General features: G+C 40.8%; 1 protein-coding gene across 2 annotated transcripts in view; it reads right to left on the bottom strand.

Annotated features, from left to right (window-relative positions):
- Window positions 1-9,093: 9,093 nt before the first annotated feature.
- prom2 (prominin 2) overlaps window positions 9,094-20,305 on the bottom strand; it is an 82,886-nt gene continuing 71,674 nt past the window's right edge. For both annotated transcript variants that reach the window (XM_060842474.1, XM_060842475.1), the window contains exons 18-25: window positions 20,025-20,114; window positions 16,877-16,930; window positions 15,283-15,363; window positions 14,886-14,954; window positions 14,255-14,344; window positions 13,208-13,338; window positions 11,861-11,884; window positions 9,094-11,005 (exon numbers count right to left, since the gene is read on the bottom strand). In XM_060842474.1, the coding sequence (XP_060698457.1) occupies window positions 13,222-13,338; window positions 14,255-14,344; window positions 14,886-14,954; window positions 15,283-15,363; window positions 16,877-16,930; window positions 20,025-20,114 (501 nt within the window). In that variant the 3' untranslated portion in view covers window positions 9,094-11,005; window positions 11,861-11,884; window positions 13,208-13,221. The remainder of the gene's footprint in view (window positions 11,006-11,860; window positions 11,885-13,207; window positions 13,339-14,254; window positions 14,345-14,885; window positions 14,955-15,282; window positions 15,364-16,876; window positions 16,931-20,024; window positions 20,115-20,305) is intronic.

Below are 20,305 nucleotides of genomic sequence, written 5' to 3'. Positions count from 1 at the left end.
AGAAAGGGTACCTTAATACTGCACTCAGTGCCAGCCTGCACCTTATGATTCATTGGGGTGATGCACTGGAAATCAGGTCCCACTATTACTAGAATTATCACAAAAGTTAAAGGTTTTATAGAAGTTTGTAAAATTTCCGAATTACCTCTCATTTTAAACCCAGGTCAACAGAAAACACGGACAATGTCTTTGTACTATGAAATAATTAGATTCAAATTACAGGTAAACAATTATGAACTGTTGATATATAATTCTACTAGTTAATATGCTAATCCCCTTATAAACTTTCCCCTAAACACATGAAGACAGACACCAGTAGATTAAAAAAACTGTGGTGTTATAAGTGGAAGGAAATACAGAAAGGCAGTTCAATAGTCCTTGTCCATAGGGTTTCATGAGAAGTTCCTTTTGGTTGCAAGAACTTGCTGCTTCTTGATCTCTCTCATCCAGGTGTTTTCATTTGCTTGCAGGACTCACAGAGAGCCTGGCTCATAATTTATAAAGTCTCAAATTTATTGATTAAAAGCAACAGATTACAGCAACTGGTGAGGCAAATAAGCTGGCTTTCTTCAGACTTTAGGTTGTTTTTATGGCAGAAGAAAAGACACTACCTCTCTTCCGGAGGTCCAAATGTTTCTGACCATGTCATTCACATCCACAAGCTGTTCAGTTAGCTGGGGGTTATTCACAATTGTTGGCAGGCAAGAAGGCCTCTGTCATCGACAACTGGTTATCACTCCTCAGACCAGCTACTTGTTGCTGGCTAAATCTGCCTTTGTACACGCCCACTGGTTCTAACCAGTCCGCAGTAAGCTTCTCCCTCCCCCTCCTCTTTACCTACCACCATTGCTTCAACAATTGACACTTACAGTGAGTGTTAATACTTATTTTTAAGAAGTGCAGAAATCCCTTTCACAACCCTTTTTTAAAAACAATCATTTTCCTGTTTGAGTCCACAGTCCAAAATGCAGAAAAATAAAGTAATACATTCTTTACATTGCTTTTATGTGATTACGTTTCTGGGGTGGGTCTTGAACCACAGCTTCTGATATTGAGTTATGAATGTTACCCATTGAGCTACTGCTGACACTTGGTATTTAACATAAGGCAAATACATTTTATGTTTTCACTCTGTAACTGCCTTTCCATCCTGAGGGATGAATTCCTTTTTGTTTTGCTTGCAGCAAAATCAAAAAGTCAAAACAAAGAAAAATCAAACAATGATATTGTCACAAAACTGAGTGAATTGTACATCCAGATATCAAATGCAGCTTTTCACCAGGATGTTCACTCACCCCTGATTTTCACTGGGAGTCGATTGTGCAACAAAAGTTATTAATGTTCAGTCTACTGCAGAGATCATTTGGACAGAGCTCAGTGTATTCTGCACAATAATATTCTGGATGACATGCACCCTCAAGGAGGGGGTCAGCTATAATATATCCTTGTTCTAATTAACATCACTCTATTATATGTGTAGCTTCTGGATTCTCAAAATGGTGAACAATTCACAGTAAACAGCTGAAAAATCCCACAGCTCTGTTGAGATAGTGTTAATGTAATAGACTGCATCATCTATTTTCTTTGGGCTAAGTGTCAGTTTCATTCAGTTTCATGGACAGTTTCCCACCAGGAGGCCAGGCAAGCTCTCTCAACCAAACTCACCTCATTAACTAACTACCCTGCCCCCAATGGCACGGTGGCTCAGTGGTTAGCTACAGATGACTCAGCAACAGGGACCCGGGTTCAATTCCCACCTCCGGTGTCTGTCTGAGTGGGTTTCCTCAGGGTGCTACAGTTTCCTCCCACAATCCAAAGATGTGCAGGTTAGGTGAATTGGCCTTGCTAAATTGCTCATAGTGTTAGGTACATTAGTCAGGGGTAAATGTAGGGGAATAGGTCTAGGTGGGTTGCTCTGCAGTGGGTCAGTGTGGACTTGTTGGGCCAAAGGGCCTGTTTCCATACTTTAGGAAATCTAATCTAATCTAATCTCTTTCCCTATTCTGCAACCTGACATTCCCGGAAGAACCCATTACTCATTGGATAGTTGCCAAAAACTCAGCATCTCTAGCATCCATGCTATTTCTAAAAAGTCTTTATGCACCTGGATAACCGTTGGCAATACAACATTGCCCACCATCAGCAATATAATGGACAACAACATCAAACTGAAGCAGCTTACAATGTGTAGCCATCATGGTTGACACTCCCTTACACATACACTCCCATTCTCTCACCCTAGTCATGGCTTAACTACTAGGCCACACATTTTTACCTGTCCCAAGCTACACACTGTAAAATCTCTCTCTCTAAGTTACTGTTGCTCTATCCCTCAGAGCTGACTGAGGACCTGCATCTTCTCATTGTCCAGGAGGGGAATCCAGACAAAAAAACATCAGGCAATTCCAAAGATGACCTTTTAATCATGGGCAGCAAAGGCAAACATACAGATCCCAGTAAAAGCTGCCGTTTGGCTGTACAATGCAAAGCAAGTGCTGAAATAGGACAGACAATTGTTTTACAGCTAAGATTGTGTGCTGAACCCAGCTCTCATCGACTGGAACCAGGTATCGATCAAGGTCCTGTTTGGCTTGTAGTGCTGGAAGCAACTGAGTTCTATTATGCACAAGCAGGACTTCCTTCTTCCTAGAGCCTCATCCTCAGGAGACTGCTCCCATTTCCCCCTCAGTATCTAGCACATTGCCTCATTGCCCATCCCACTTTTGATGATCACAGCACACTAGGACAATGTGGCACATAATGGAGGCACCCTCCAGATCACAGTGATCATAATATAATTCAATTTTACATTCTGTTTGAGAGGGAGGAGTGGAGGACAGACTGGTCTCTTAACCTTAAAAGCAGTTATGAAGGCATGAACGCAGGCAGTGATAGATTCAGAGATAAGGCAATAATGATGCAGGGACAGACATTTGAGGGGATATTTCAGAAAACTGGGAAGACATACATTCTAATGGGAAATAGAACTTCAAAGGAATGGATGTATCATATGTGGTTATGTAAAGAAGTTAAAGATTATATAAAATTTAAAGAAAAATCATACAATTGTGCCAAGATAGATGGTAGATTCGAATTTTTGACACAATATAATAGACAGTAAACACTGACTGAAAAGTTAATAAGGAGGGAATAATTAATGTGTGAAGAAAAGACTAATCATGAATTAGCAAATTAATAGAGTTTCTAGGGATATTCAAAAAAAAAGTAAAATGAATGTTGGTTCTATAGAAAGAGTTAAAAAAAGTATGAGATATTGAGGACTGCAGTTGCTGGAGAGTCAATAAGGTGTGGCGCTGGACAAAGTATAGCAGGTCAGGCAGCATTTGAGGAGCAAGAGAGTGGACATTTTGGACTGATGTGGAAAATTACTAATGGAAAATAAGGAGGATTTGAGCTAATTGAGAGGCTGAATAGGCTGGGGATGTGTTCCCTGGAATGTCGGAGACTGAGGGGTGACCTTATAGAGGTTTACAAAATTATGAGGGACATGGATAAGATAAATAGTCAAAGTCTTTTCCCTGGTGTGAGTAAGTCCAGAACTAAAGTGCATAGGTTTAGGGTGAGAGGGGAAAGATAAAAGAGACCTAAGGGGCAACTTTTTCACGCAGAGGGTGGTACGTGTATGGAATGAGCTGCCAGAGGCAGTGGTGGAGTTGGTGCAATTGCAACATTTAAAAGGCAATTGGATGGGTATATGAATAGGAAGGGTTTGTAGGGATATGGGCCGGGTGCTGGCAGGTAGGACTAGATTGGGTTGGGATATCTGGACGGCATGGACAGGTTAGACCGAAAGGTCTGTTTCCATGCTGTACATCTCTGTGATTCTATGACTTTAAGGAGATGACCGTTGAATTAAACAGGTACTTTATATCAGTAATCACGATAGAAGATTCAAGCAACATCCATGAAGTCACCTTAAGGGAAGGCAATGGCTTAGAATTATTATCATTAGAATTTATTAATCCAGAGATACAGCTAGTGATTTGGATACCTGGGTTCAAATCCTGACATGACAGAAAGTTGGATTTAGATTAGATTAGATTATTTATAGTGTGGAAATAGGCCCTTCAGCCCAACAAGTCCACCATCGACCCGCCGAAGTGCAACCCACCCAGACCCATGCTCCTCCATTTACCCCTTCACCTAACACTATGGGCAATTTAGATTAGATTAGATTACTTACAGTGTGGAAACAGGCCCTTCGGCCCAACAAGTCCACACCGACCCGCCGAAGCGCAACCCACCCATACCCCTACATTTACTCCTTACCTAACACTATGGGCAATTTAGCATGGCCAATTCACCTACCCTGCACATTTTTGGATTGTGGGAGGAAACCGGAGCACCCAGAGGAAACCCACGCAGTCACGGGGAGAATGTGCAAACTCCACACAGAAAGTCATCGGAGGCGGGAATTGAACCCGGGTCTCTGGCGCTGTGAGGCAGCAGTGCTAGCCATTGAGCCACCATGCTGATCCAGCCAATCCAGTAGCACCACATCCCCTGAGTGATTTTTTTAAAAGGCTATAAATTAGGAAATAAAAGGAAGGAACAACCAAAGAAACTTAAATTACCAGAGTACATATATGGGCTAACAAGGGTCAAAAAATGTTCCTGATGAAGACTTATGCTAGAAACGTCTACTCTCCTGCTCCTCGGATAATGCCTGACCAGTTTTGCTTTTCCAGCACCACACATTTAGACTGATCTCCAGCATCTGCAGTCCTCACTTTCTGCTATATGGGCTAACAAGCCCCCAAGCCCCAATGGACATCATCTAGTGAGGTATCTAGTGAGATAGTTGGTGCATTCATTCTAACTTCCCTAGATTTGGGAAGGATCCATTCAATTTGACAATAGCAACATAATTCCAAGAGAATGTTGGAGTTCCATAGTGGGTACAGTAATCCACCCTGATCTGCTTTGCTAATATTTTTCAGGATACAGTCTCAAATGCAAAGGTAATATTCCCTCCTTCCAACATATGAACCCATCTCAGCTTCTCCACCTCACTACTTTAGGAGGTATAATATGAAAATACAGTACATGATGATACATAAGAAAGGATACAATTTCCTTAGAGGGACTGCAACAAAGATTGTTCCTGTTTGAGGGTATTGTCCTATGAGAGACACAAAGGAGACAGTTATGAGGGTAAGAAATGGAATTTGTGAAGAGGATAAAAAGAAAACTTGTGGAGTGTTTCTCTGAGGGTGGTTTTCCGATGGTAATAAGATTGGGATGGGTTTGAGTATTGCCTGTTATGATGGGGATGTGAGGTGGTGTTGGAGGTAGAGGAACAAGTAGAGCAACATGCACAGTGTGTTTGCTTGAAGAGTGCTGTGCAGGAAGGTGTTGGGGAAGTCAGAGTCTGGTGCTTGGCAGCTGACAAAGGCACATCACTCGACTTTCCCTTCCTGATAAATTAATTGACACTGAATCCAAGTTTGACGGACCACTTTCCATCAAAGACTGGGCCCAGTACAAACTTTCATGGCTGCTACTTGCAGCCATGAAAGTTTGGACTGAGAAGCTAGCTTCTTCGTCTTGTCACCAGGAAACAATACTTGTTTGGGGTCCCACATAGCCCACAGCATGATCTCCAAGGAGTCAAAGTAACATGTGACACAGCTATCCTATATCATGCTTCTGTTTTAGTGCTTACTGAGGCCTCAGGTGTAGTGTAATGGGATTACACCGACCATGGTAATTAGTTTGTTTGATTTATTCTTGTCACATGTACCAAGATACAGTGAAAAGTGCTACTTTGCATGCTATATGGGCAGATTGTGCCACACTGAAATAACTGCACAGAAACTGGTATCCCATCAACAAGTTGTCCTTTATTTACATGTGCACAGTACACTGGCTGTAGCCAGCCAGCTTGAAGTCAGTCCCTAATAACCAAAAATGCTGCAGGTCCACAAGCGGTCAGAAGGATTACTCATTGCTTTTCACCTGCCCCAATGTCATTTGGCCAGAAATAAATATCACATTCTTTCCCTGTACTGGGCCCAGTCTTTGATGGCAGGATCAAATGAGTCAAGCTTCACAAATAAAGGCATGAGGCCAGAAATGCTTATCCCAACTCAAAGACCACTGTTCTGTGTGAATGTTCTTCATATAGAAGGTGCAGCACAGAGTGCAGAATACAGTGTTGCAGCTGTAGGGAAGGTGCAGAGAGAGAGAGAGAGAGAGAGAGAGAAAGAGAATCCATAGAATCCCTACAGTTTGGAAGCATGCTGTTTGGCCCATTGAGTCCACACCGACCCTCCAGAGAACATCTCACCCAGACCCACCTCTCCTATCCCATCCCTGTAACGCTTCATTTCCTGTGTAGGTCTATATAATCTACACATCTCTCTACAATATGGGTTAATTTAGCATGGCCAATCCATCTAACCTGGACATCTTTGGATTATGGGAGGAAACTGGAACACCAGAGGAGACCTACGGAGACACAGGGAGAACGTACAAACTCCACACAGACAGTATGCAAGGCTGGAATCGAACCTGGGTTCCTGTTGCTGTGAGGCAGCAGTGCTAACCACTGAGCCACTGTGTTGCACCATCACTCCCACACCCCTTCCCCTAAATCAGAATGAACATTTAAGAGATTTGTTCAAAAGTCTGATAACAATGGGGAAGAACTGTTCTTGAATCTGTTTGTATGGGTATTCAAACTTTTGTATCTTCTGCCTGATGGAAGAGGGTGAAAGAGTAGAAGTGGGTGGGAGGGATCTTTGATTATGTTGGTTGCTTTCCCACTGCAGTAGGAAGTATAGATGGCGTCAATGGTTGGAAGGCTGGTTTGTGTGATGGATTGGGCTGTGTTCACAACTCTCTGTTATTTCTTACAGTGTTGGGAACAGCAGTTGCCATATCATGCTGTGAGGCACCCAGATAGGATGCTTTGTATGAGGAATCTATAAAAATAGTAGACTGCCACTAGCTATGATGATGTGAGTCCAGATGGAAACAGAATTAAATGTATGTGGCCTCAGGCATGCTCTTTCCTATCCTCTCGTGTGTATAGTGTTATATTCACTAAATATTGTTGATTGTCACTTGCCTGACTGTGGACAATTGTCTTGTCAACAACTCTGACCTGACGGTACCACATCAGGAACCAATCCAGAATATAGTTACTCTGACTCTAGCTGAGATTCCTTGAGATAGGACCTTTAAGACACCACACACCATGATTAGTCAGGCAGAACTTACAATTCTGCCCCATGATTTCTTACCTTACTAGGGATGTACATTGATGGGCACTTCATCTCGTGGCCACTCTCAATGATCAAGGCAGTGCGAAGAAGCTAGCCAATGAAGCAAGGCATCATAGCCAATTTGTTCTCACTGACATCCTGTTTCTAGGCATTTCTCAGCTAGAGCAATGCCAGATTGCTGTGGAGAGGGAAACATTAGCCAAGTTTTCTCTGTCCCCAACCACAGTTTCTGAGGCCAATTGCAAGTCAATCTCACCATCACAATACCACCAGCAATTGATGAATTCAGAAACATCCCAAGGGGTTCAAAGTGAGTGAAAGTGAAGGGGGTGGGGGGGTGGAATTGAAGTTATTGAGGGAGAGAGAGGGGCCTTTCTTGGTGAGAACTGCATCAGCGAATTCACTTGTTCACTGAAACGGAAAATTCTAGACAGGTCATACACTATGACTGGAAGTGCCCTGGAAAACAACTCCCATATATAAATAGTGGGAAATAACTTGCTAAACACATAATCATGGCAATACCAGTGCTTTGGCAAAGATAACAAAAACAACAAATTTTTCAAAGTTATTGAAAGAGATATAGTAACAAAAAACTTCCAATTTTATTCATATACTGTTTTATTTTGTGTCATTGGTATCAGATGATATTCTTTAAATGAGTTAAAATAACAAATGGTTTGTATTTACATGGCATATTTAGCAGAATAAAATATTCCAAACTGCTTCACAGAACAATTATCAAAAAGAAAATTGGCTTCAAGTCAAAGAAGGAAACATTAGGGGAGGAGGCTAAAAGCTTGATCAAAGATATGAGCTTTTAAAAGGTCTTTAAAAGATTGAAGAGGGGAGGTAGTGGTGGGAAAAGTTTAAGAAGAGAATTGTAGCACTTGAGACCCAGGCAGCAGAAATTACAGCCACTGAGGCAGAATGATTAAACTGAAGAGAAAAGAGAGTTAATGTTTCAGGTCCAGCACCCTTCTTCAAAACAGATTGTAGCTAAGAAACATTGATGTTTATGCTGATGAAAGAGGGCGGGGGGGGGGGGGGGTAAGGAGTGAGTGGAGACAGAATCCTGAGAAGAGAGATAAAAAGGATAGGCAGACAAGGGGATTGTTTTTAGTAAGGAAAAAGTGAAGACTGCAGATGCTGGAGATCAGAGCTGGAAAGGCGCAGCAGGTCAGGCAGCATCCAAGGAGCAGGAGAATCGACGTTTCGGGCATGAGCCCTTCTTCAGGAATTGTTTTTAGTAAACCAGGGAAGAAGAGAAGCTAATAGGGGCTCTGAGTTGTTGAAAATGGGTTGGCAGTGCTGAAAGTGACCCATTTCATGACAGGTCCTAGAACTGTAGAGGTAGAAATAGACAAAGAAGGAGATATTCATGCTGTAAAATCTTTAAACTTGATGTTATGTCCTCAAGGTTCTAAGGTCCCCAAGTAGAAGGTGGAATGTTGTTCTTCCAGTTTGTGTTGAGTCTCACCGGAGCACTGCAACAGACCTGAGACAGAAATTTTGGCATGATACGTAGTGATGTGTTGAAGAGGCAATGGAGGAACTGGGAGAATGATATGGAATTCTTACAGGAAGCAGCGTGAGAGGATGTATAGTCAAGAGGATGTAGATTCATTCTCTTGATTTCTCTCGTCTCCATCGGATCAGTTCCAATGATGTCACCTACTGTGGGTCTCAGAAACATCAACCTCTTTCCCCAACCAAGGATCTCCCACTACTGTGGTTAACAGGGCCTTAGCCTTGTCTAACCCATCTCCCCCATTTCTGCCCTCACCCCTTCTTCTTCCCCCCCACCTCCCCCACCTCCCCACCAACAATGACAGGAACCCCTGCTCCTCACTTTTCACCCCATGATTCGCTATCATTTCTGCCACTGCTAGCAGGATGCCACCACCAGACACATATTCCTTTCCCTCTCTTGTCAGCATTCCGCAGGGACAGTTCCCTCTGGGACACCCTGGTCCACTCCTCTTCCACTTCAAAACTTCCCAACCTCCATGCGGCACCTTCCCAATCACAGAACGTGCCTCACATGCCCATTTACCTTCTCCCTTCTCACTATCCAAGACATCTAGACACACCCTCCAGGTGAAATACCAGTTTACCTGTACTTAGCTCAACATAGTCAACTATATTTACTGCTCAAAATGGCGGTCTTCTCCAAACTGGGGAGACAAAATCCAGACTGGGCGACTGCTTTGCAGAACACCTATGTTCTGACTGCAAAAATGACCCCAAGCTTCCAAGTTGCCTGCCACTGAGGCAATGCTAAATGTCATCAATGTGCATTGGGACCTGACATTGTATTTTTAGATGATGTTGCTGAGGGCAACATACCTGATAATGAGGATAGATCTTTCAGGGGCACCAAAGGTAATTCCATTATTGTAGTAGATTATTTTAAGAAATAACTCAGGTGCCTCAAGATAAAGGGCAATGATCATTTCGTGATAGCAACATTGGGAGACTCTAGTCCAGAAAGATCAACCAAGGTTCATCAGATATTTGTGCATTGTAAGTCACGTAGACAATACATGAATCCCAAAATGTTTGTTTTAGACAAACACCTTGTTTTTCACACATTCCAAACACTGCCAAACTCTTGTTAGCTCTGGTTTCACTACTCCCTATCTTCCAGGTGCCATGCTATCTTCAATTCTGAAGCCTGTGCTTTGTTCACATCCTCGACTAAACTCCACACCTTTATCTTTCTTGATGTGGTATGGGCTTAGCCTCACATTCCATTTCCAAATAAGGCCCCGGGGTTAATGCTGGTTCAGCCATGTTGTATTTTCACAGAAACTCTGTTGCATCAGCATCTGAGCATGTTTATGTAGCTTACCTAACTTTATTGACTCGATAAAATTAAAATGAATCCTATATGATTTGTTTGATTATTGCCTATGAAGTTAACTAAAACTCTCTATCTCATTCTAATCCTAGCTGCAACTTCATGTCAATTTAATGGTTAACTCATGGTATACCCAAATTTCCCTTTAACACTGTTATAGCAAGAAGAGATTACAGCCGCTTAGAAAGAAATGTAACCAAATGGTCCCATTCATGTATGGAATGAGCTGCCAGAGGAGGTGGTAGAGGCTGGTACAATGACAACATTTAAAAGGCATCTGGATGAGTATATGAATAGGAAGGGTTTAGAGGGATTTGGGCCAAGTGCTGGCAAATGGGACTAGATTAGGTTGGGATATCTGGTCGGCGTGAACAAGTTGAACCAAAGATGCTGTACATCTCTATGGATCTATTTGAGATGTTACATGAGGATGTTTGAGATGTTACATGGTCAACCACATCGAGACATGCAGAAGGGTGGGGAGTGAAGAGTTACTTTTGTCATAGTCACACAGGGACATTGTGATACTGATAAGAGCTGTTTACATACTGCAGCAAAAGGGAACTGCACTACAAGGGAACTCCAGTTGGAAAAATTCAAATTTGTAGCTCCAGGAAAGAGATATTTGGGGAACAACAAAACAGCCAAGGCCTGTGCTGTACATGCATTCAATGCATTTCAATTCAATTCAATTCATGCATTCAAATCACATATGTTGGAATTTTAATTCAGTACACAATGGCAATAATGAACTTCAGAGGGAGCTCCTCAAGTATCGTTGGTTTATTCATTTTTTCCCACAACAGAGTCAGTCACAGCCATGATCTTTAGTATCTCAGTAAGATCCCAATGTCAAGTTTCAGAAAGGTGGAATTATCAATGCACTGGTTGCCTAAATCAAGACAGAGATAACATTATTTATTTATTTTCCTCTTTTTCTTTCAATGTTCTTACTCAGAGGTTGCAATTTTTTCATTTATTTAAAGAATATCAGTATCACTCTCAATACAGCACTGAACAATAAGCGTGTTCAAATCACGTCACAACATGTGTAAAAGTGATCATGAAGCTGTCAGATTGTGTAAAAATACATTCCCTTGGAACATCAAGGGGTGGAGAGGGAAAAAAATGAGTTCCAATGAACAGCTGCTGGACCAACTGGAATCAGGTTCCAGCTAAGAGAAAGAACGATTAGCAAGGAAAGGTGGATCTGGGGTAATTCCATTCAATAGTGGCCTCCTGAGAGTTTGTCTCTTGCTGTTCCTTCAGAAGCAAAGGGGAATAGGCAGAGGATCTGGTTGACGCAACCATCTTCCTATCTACCACCCCTCTCACCCTGACTAACTCGAAAAAGGTTAAACTGGATTTAAACTGGTGAAGAATAGGGGCTGGGCATAAATTTAAAGTTAGAACTAGACCATTCAAGAGTGAAACCAGGAAACATTTCTTCACAAAAATCATGGTAGAAATCTGGGTACAGAATGGGAATGGTTGACTGGCGTTTCGAAGACTAAGATTAATTGAAGTTCTTTTGGAGTAAATATATCAAGAGCATGGAGCAAAGATGAGCAAATAGAATTCAATCAACCAGTTGAATGACAGCATAGCCTCAAAGGGCTGAATGGTCTTCTCCATTCATCTGTTCTGTCAAATTTTGGCTCAAGCAGGTACAATAAAGCTAACAGTGCTCTGGAATGTTCAAGGGCAATCAGAGCCCAGTGTTAAATCATTGATCTGTTCTACTCACATTTCCATCTGACAGTCAACATTCCTGGAAGAATAGGGAAAAAAATGAGTGAGTGTGGTACATGACAAACAGAAATATATTTGGCTCAGATAGCTAACTTGGGCTTCAGAATAATGTCAACAATCAAGTTCAATTCCCAGCCTGCCTGAGGTTGACTTGGGCCCTGCTTCCTTGCCTGGGGATCTTTAACTTGACAGTACTGAGGGAATGCTGCATTGTCAGCAGTGCCATCTGATAGCCACCTATATGACCACCAAAAGGCTACCTCCAACAGCCCATTGGACTCAGCCTTAGTGGGAGGTCACTCTGATGTCAGGTATATCCTGATGGACTTGTACATGTTCCTCACAATTGGTCAATATTGTGTAATGGGATCTCCACTAGTACATGGCACAATGGTGAGGGAGAGCAACCAGAGCAGTTGTATTCACTTTACCTGGGATTAAAAAAAAGTGTCTCTGTTGGATGGAGGACTGAATATATTTAATGCCTGATCATTCATAGCTCTCTGAGACAAATCCAACTGCTGAGTGAAAAAAATATTTTTATCACAATCCAAAGTGGATGCTACAGGGGCAATTCCCAATTCTGAAGACCTGATTATGAAAACAAACTGGGTTTTCATGCTGGTAGGTCAATGTGGGTCCACATCAGGATGTCTGGCTGGCCGAAGGTAAATAATGGAGCAGATTACACAAAGCATTTCTTAGCCCGTTGTAATCCACTGGCTTTGTTTTAAGTGCATATTATAAATAGTTTCTTGTTCAACCTTAATTTCTCTTCCTGGTTTTAATGGCATACTATCAGAATACAGACACCCTGCCTCATGATCTTTGGCCTTCCAAGTGTTCAAATCTCATGTTGCATTTCTGGCATAGTCAGCAGGAGTCGACAGCATCAAGTCAGGGTGAATGAAGTTGAAAAGCATCTGGCTGAGATGAAGCGAACAGTGGAAGAGTTGAAACTGAGTGGGTAACCATCTCCATTATTTACCATCTCCATTTTTTTCACTCAGATGTTGGATTTGTCTCAGAGAACTATGAATGATCAGGCATTAAATATATTCAACACATGCTCAATAGACAGGTCTAACCAAGTGAAGGAGTTTAACAACAAAATAAAAGGAGGTAGAGTTAAGGTAGAAGATTGACCATGTTCTCTATGAATTATAGAGTAGGCTTGAGATGCTGAATGGTCCACTCCTGATCTTATATCCTTATTATACCAGTGAGTATACCATGGAGTATCTTATTAAACTACTGACTGCAAGAATATTTAATGGACTATAAAGAGACTTAGAACACAGGGAAAGGTTTTGTATTAATGCAAGTTTTTCTTTCTACCTACTGGTACATCATTATTTACTCGTATACATCTGAAATTGTCATGCGACGGTAGAATTTGGCCAGCTTCACTGCAAAAACGATGCTTGGAATCAGGAATATTGTGCTCCAGCCCATACAAAACCAGAAAGCGTTCTATGAGAGACAGTTAGATACCATTAGTTCTCAATCTACAAAAAATCTACTATAGACAGAAATCCTGTGAATTTTCTTTTGTTCCTCCTGAACTAAGCTGCAGAGCTCCACACTCATGTCACATCCTCAACTGGACTCCCCACCTTCAAACTCTGCACCACCTTTTTTCACACCCTCTACACTGTCCTCATCAAACGCTACCTATACACTCCCTGTAAAACATTTCCAACATGGGTATAGCATGGGCTTAAATACAGAGCAAAGCTCCCTATACATTCTCCCCATCAAACACTCCCAAGGCAGGTATAGCACAGGGCTACGTACAGAGCAAAATGTTCTAAAAACTGCCCCTATCAACAGTTCCAAAGTTTGTACAGCATGGGGTTAGATACAGAGTAAAATCTCTTCACTGTACCCATCAATCACTCCCGGGACAGTTACAGCACAGGGTTAGAAACAAAGTAAAGTTCACTCCACATTGTCCCCATCAAACATTCCCAGCAGGAGTGCAGCACAATGTTAGATACAGGGAAGGTAAGCATGGCATAAATTGTCGAGACATTTTCCAAATAAAGGGGTTTTTATCTCTAACAAAAACAAAATTTGCTCTTCTGGCAGCAACTTGTGAAGAGAAAGCAGAGTTAACATTTCAGGTAGAGTCAGACCAACTGAGCCAGAAATGTTGACTCTGCTTTCTCTCCTCCAATGCTGCCAGACCTGCTGAATTTCTCCAGTAATTTTTGTTCTCCTTTTAAATCTGCAACATCTATAGTTCTATGTTTTATTTTACAGCTTCTATTTCTATTGCTTAAGATTTAATCTAATGTTACTTCCAGGTAAGTTTGATCAATTCAACTTTATCTTGACCAATTCCTTTATTAAGCCCCTTCCCTCTTTTCCACTACTATTATATTACCAAGGAATCCAAAAGGTATGAACAACCAATGATTGCCACGGAGTCCAGGACATCTGCAAGAGGTCTGCACTGAGCCATATTCTCTGTAATCTGTTAAAAAAATCCTCAGTGAAAGCAAGAATTTTTCAGAGTCCACATCATTCTCAGTATCAATACTAAACAAGTCAAATTAACAGTGTAAGGAATTTCACATAATTTCTAAGTAATTCTCTCCTAGATACCCATCACTCAATGTAATGTACTTCCAGACATTTATCACACTGTGTAATCCTTTCCCAGGCCCACATCACTAGATGTAACTTAGTCCCACTCATCACATGGTGTAGCCCACTCTCAGGCATACATCATTTGGTGTTATTCACTCACAGGCACCCATTACACTGTGTAATCCACTCTCAGGCACACATCACTTGGTGTAACTTACTCCCGAACCACTCACTTAACATGACCCACTCCCAAACATCTATCTCTAGGTAAAATTCATCTCTTAGTTTGATTCACTCACAGGCAGCCATATTCTTTCTTTCTCCTGGGTTTCTACTGCCTGTCAATACAATACAGTTAGCCACACAGTGCTGGTGTGGTATGTATTTCCAACCTCAGAGTTGTTTGCTGATAGCAAAGGCCTTACCATTGTCTTGGTCCAATTCATATAGTAACTGAAATATTCGAGCTGACAATGCAGAAAAATCTTGGATTCCTGTAACGATGAGAAGTTATGGTAGTTGCATATTGATTTTTGTTGAAAATGTAATTGAGGGATGCTGGATGGTGCAGTGGGTCAGGCAGAGTGTTTTCACCTGTAGGCATTAATCCAGCTACAATGACAAACTCTAGATTTCCTGTTTACTTAAGAGCTTGTGTGGGAAGCTCTTGTGTGAGGCAACTCTGTGGACTGTGCAATAGGCCATATCATACATTCACAAACATTACAAATTAATTCAAACCTAATTTTCAGCATGCTATCGATACATATAATTAAAGGCTTTTGTTCTGGAATCCTTTACAAATCATTTTGTCATACTCACATTTTTAACAAGATCTGAAGCTTTTGTATGGATCATATCCTGTGCAGAATCTATCCTCAATAAAATGGTATTTATTATCATCTAGATTCAAGTGTTAAATCACAATCAGTATATGGAAAATAGTCACAATATATAACACAACCAGTGCACAGGTATTTAACAAGCAGTGCACACATATCAATGCAGTCACATATAATAGTCACTGTTTACAAACAATACAGCACATGCAGCAGCAGACCTTAAATATAAACAAATGATGTCGTCTGTATACATCGTATTATGTCTTTCCACACACATGGCCAATATATTATCAGAAAGTCAATGTATATACAACTAGCATTTGTCACATGTTTCAAATTAATTAAAATTCTAAGACTCTTCACAAAGCATAATCAGACAGTAATGGGCATAGGAAAGTTAAGAGTTAAGTCCTGACTTCCTTCACTTCAAAATGCACAGCCACATTGTTCCTATAAAACTCTATGTACGTCCCTGGACAGAACACAGTGGAAAATCAAAGTGCTATGGACGAAGGACTATCCCAGCTCTAACTGTAGCAGTGACAGCCTTCTATTAAAGCTTCAAGAGCCTGCAGTATTTGTTGAAATTACCTGAAAATAGGATTTAATTTTTAAAAAGGAATGGAAAACTTATGTTGTATATAACTTTTCATGACCAGTGGCCATCTCAAAGAGCTTTACATCCAGTGAAGTAATTGTGAAATATAGACACTACTGTAATGTTCCAACAGTAACACAGTGATCCCAAATGATACAAAATTCTATCATTTCTGGAAATAAGGAAGTGAATTCCAATTATTTTATTATCAGATGATCATTTGCGTGTTTTGTCCAGTTCTGACAATTTGTCAGGGATTCCAGAGTTGGAGGCGGTGCAGAGAAATGCTACAAGGACTGTCAAGCTCTGTGTTATGAGGATAGACTTCAGAAAATTGTACTTTTTGGTCTTGAAACATTTTAGTAAGGTGGCCTCTCAAGAGTGCATATATATCACATAAAAGATAAATTTGGGAAATTACTGCAAACTAAATTGCCATGAAGGAATGAGGAAAAACTTAGAACCTTTAATCAGGACATTTCTCATGATGTAAATATTGATCAATATATAGAAGGATCTGGGGTGCAAAATCTTTGGAATCATTTAACAAACTTATTAAAATGCCAGGAAATAGGGACTGACTGGATTGATGAATTGAGACTTCCTTTAAACATTTTGTGATCAACAAACTTAACAATATCATCATATTTAAGGTAGTCAAGAATGAAGCCATGATCACCCATGTGATGATGCAGCTTCATAACTCAGCTCTTTATTTGTTCATGGGATGCGGATGGTACTTGCCAAGTGAGCATTTATTTCACCTCCCTAATTACCTTTGAAAAGATCTTCAGCTCATAATGAGCATAATAAGCAAATTGCAAACAGTACATTGACCCCAGCCTGGATGACACTGGGCCAGTGGACAGTGGGAATAGCAGCAGCATTAAAGATAGAGAGTAAGGGAGAGCAAGAGCTAGATCAAAAAATGACATCTGAAAAACAGCAATGAAATAGCTTCAAACATATGGCTTACCTCAATGTGTGAAGCATTTTTCTGAAGATGTTCAATATTTTCTTTCAATACTTCCTATTGAATCATACATCAAACATAGTCAACAAAACCCATCACATCATCATTCATTTTCCAACATGCAAGACTTAATTTCTACCCTCTTTTTTGACTGAGTTCCCCATCATTAAAGGCATTGACTCAATAATGGAGATGTTTCAGAGAGCTTTCAATAGCTCCTTCTTATTTCTGCCCTTCAGGTGTGAGTCCAGAAAGTGAAAGAGTATGAGGTTGTGGCAAGTTCAATCCTCTCTAATCCAATACCCATAAATATGTTTAATTTAGCAAGGGTCCCTGGATAATGATCCACAGGAATTTGATCTTTGACTGACCACCCCCTCCCTAAACCACAAGAACACAGGAATTACTACATGAAAGAAAAAACTAAGACATATCCAGCTCACAGTCCATAATTCTAACACACAATAATGGAATTATTCAAAACACAGTCAGCTGTCTATAACAAACACAGACATGAGGTGAGGAAAACCCCCAAGTGGCTCAGAGACTTCGGAGCCTTAGATCCAAATCTAAAACTGGTCCTCTAAATTCTTTTTTATATCCACCACACATCATGTCTCAAAGTCTTTGGATTCTGAAAATCCAAAATGTTATTTTCTGAAAACAATGTAATTTACATTTGAATTAATATTTTTTTCTGCTTACACTGCCTCCCTCAAGATCCAGATCTGTAGATGTTTTAAATTTCATTCATGGAATGTGAGCATTGTTGGCATAGGAACGGGTTAGGCCATTCATCCCAAAAGCCTGCCACATGCCATTGAACACAATCATGGTTGGTGAAAATCTTCAATGCCTTTAATAATCAGAAATCTATCAAATTCTATCGTAGAACATACTCAGAGACTGAACTTCCACAGTCCTCTGTGCAGAGAATTCCAAAGGCACATAGCCTTCTGCATGAAAGTATTTCTCGTCATCTCCGACCCTAAGTGGCATCCACCTTATCTTTAAATTGTGCCACCTGGTTCTAGACTCCCCAACCAGAAAGGCATCTTGCCCATATCTACCCTGTCCATTCCTTTAAGTACTTTTAAATTTCAATGAGATCAGCTTTCTTCTTTAAATTTCTGGAGAGTACAAGGACCAGTTTGCCCAATTTCTCCTGGTAGGACTGTCCCACCATCCCAGCAACATAGAACATAGAACATTTCAGCGCAGTACAGGCCCTCCTGCCCTCGATGTTGCACCGACCTGTGGAACCAATCTGAAGCCTATCTATCCTGCACTATTCCAGGTCTGCTGAACTTTTGTTGCACTCCCTCTCTGGCAAAAATATTTTTCCTGAGATGAGTAGATCAAAGTTGCACACAGTATCCCAGGTACAGTCTCGCCAAAATCCCACACAATTGAAGTAAGACTTCACCATTCCTGTTTTCAAACCTTCTTGCAATAAAGTTTCACGTTCATAAGCTAATACTTAGCTGCAAGTACATATTAGCTTTCAGAGAAGGGGAGGTAAGGTTCCACTCAATCTTTAGATTAGGTCAGAGTTCACCCTTGCTTAACGTGGAGACTGTTCCTCTGGGCCAGATGTTCTGGACAAGTGGACACAATTGGTCTTGATTTACATCATCTTCTCCTTTTAGAATTCTACAAAAAGCAATTACACCTTCTCTCAACCTTCAATTTGATGACAAGACCATGCCCCAGAAACTCTGCAATTTCTATCTAATTCGAAGCAAGTGTAACCATTTTATAAATAGAATGTAGCATAATGTCAGCATCAGAAATCAGAAACAAAAACAGAATATGCTAGAAATAATCAGCAGGGAATTAAACACCTGTAAGGGGACTAGAGGAGTTAATAGTTTGGGTGTGCTGGAAGATTGATGGTGATGTGCTACAGTTCACTCAGGGAGTCTGAGTTCCTCTGGTAATATAAATCTTTATCAGCATGTTGTGGTCTGGTGCTGTAGATAATGGTGGCAGAGGCTCCAATATCTTTTCCCTCACCTGACTGTTCAGGAGTCTCTTCTATTCTTACTATCTGCAATTAGTGTGTGTTGGAAAGATTGTCTCCCCAATTCTTGCAACCTTTAATTGACTTACTGAACATTTCTGGTACTCTGTTTCTGTTTAAAGTGCGATGATTCACTCATATCATAGGCTCTCCTCTCTTCACTTTGGCTACTGTTGTTTGAGGCTCAGTGAAGATGAGATATAGGAAGCTATCTTCTTATGTTCCCTGGTGACCCAATAGCACCTCACAGTGTCAAAGAAATGCTTAATTAGGTCTTTTACAATACAGTGGAATAAAGTGAAAATAGATACTATCGTGACTGCAATCTGCTTTTAAAATAACACATTTAGCAAAGAAGATCACCCCAAGATGCTTTACAGGAGTAATACAAGTTAAAATCTGACACTGAATCAAACAAGGAGATACTAGCCAAATGTCCTGCTACTCAGATACTGCTTGACCTGCTGTGCTCTTCCAGCACCACTCTGACCTAAACCCTGACCTAAATCTCCGTCTAAATACTGGGTTTTAAGAAATGACATAAAAGAGAAAGGTAACCAAGCTGTGAGGTTTATGGATTAGCAGAACTTAGGTTCTCAATAATTGATGACATGGCCTCCTATAGTGGAGAAATTAAAATAAGAGATCACAATTGCTATTCTGTGGAGCTGGAGTAGGCAACAGAAGTGGGGAGTGGGGAGTTCATGGAAGGTTTGAAGTGAGGGTGCGAATTTTAAACTCTAGACATTGCATGCTGGAAGTCAATGTTAAGTCAATGAGCACATAGGTAATGGGTAAATATAGCCAGCAGAATTTTGGATCAACTCAAATTCGGGTAGCACAGAAAATGGAAGGCTAGCCAAGAGAGCATTGGAATAGTTAGGCCTACGCTGTGAAACTGGCTTCAGGCATGTATCTGGAAAGAGGGACGGGGAATATGGTGAGGAAATCAGTATGGTTGGTGTAGCATCAAAGAATTAGTTTCTTGAGTTTAATCAAGTTTGTTTTCCTCAGCCTTGACATTTCAGACCTTTACAAGTTTCCCATCTTTATTGCTCAAGTGTTGAATTATCATTTTGATGCTGTGATTGTAATGAAATATGTGAACACATCCAATTTAAAACTTACAATGTTTGGCACCATGTTGGTCTGGATCCAGCTGTCTAGGTCATTCAGCCTTGCTGCCTCTTTGTTTAGTTCGGTTTTGACTGGGTCCATCTACAACATAATGAATTGCCACATATTAATATGCACATCATTGGAATGGCAGCAGTCTCTCAATCAGAGGTAACGTCCACACAGGTTGATGTGTTTCTGCCCATGTGTATTCATGTTATGAGCACTGAGTGGCTGTTGACAGTTGTACATTTAAGTGATGATATTTGAGATCATTAAGATGTTAGCGAGTT

This window comes from Hemiscyllium ocellatum, chromosome 22 (genome assembly GCF_020745735.1).
Source record: "Hemiscyllium ocellatum isolate sHemOce1 chromosome 22, sHemOce1.pat.X.cur, whole genome shotgun sequence".
NCBI lineage: Eukaryota > Metazoa > Chordata > Chondrichthyes > Orectolobiformes > Hemiscylliidae > Hemiscyllium > Hemiscyllium ocellatum.
This window is presented reverse-complemented; position numbering and strand designations above follow the sequence as displayed.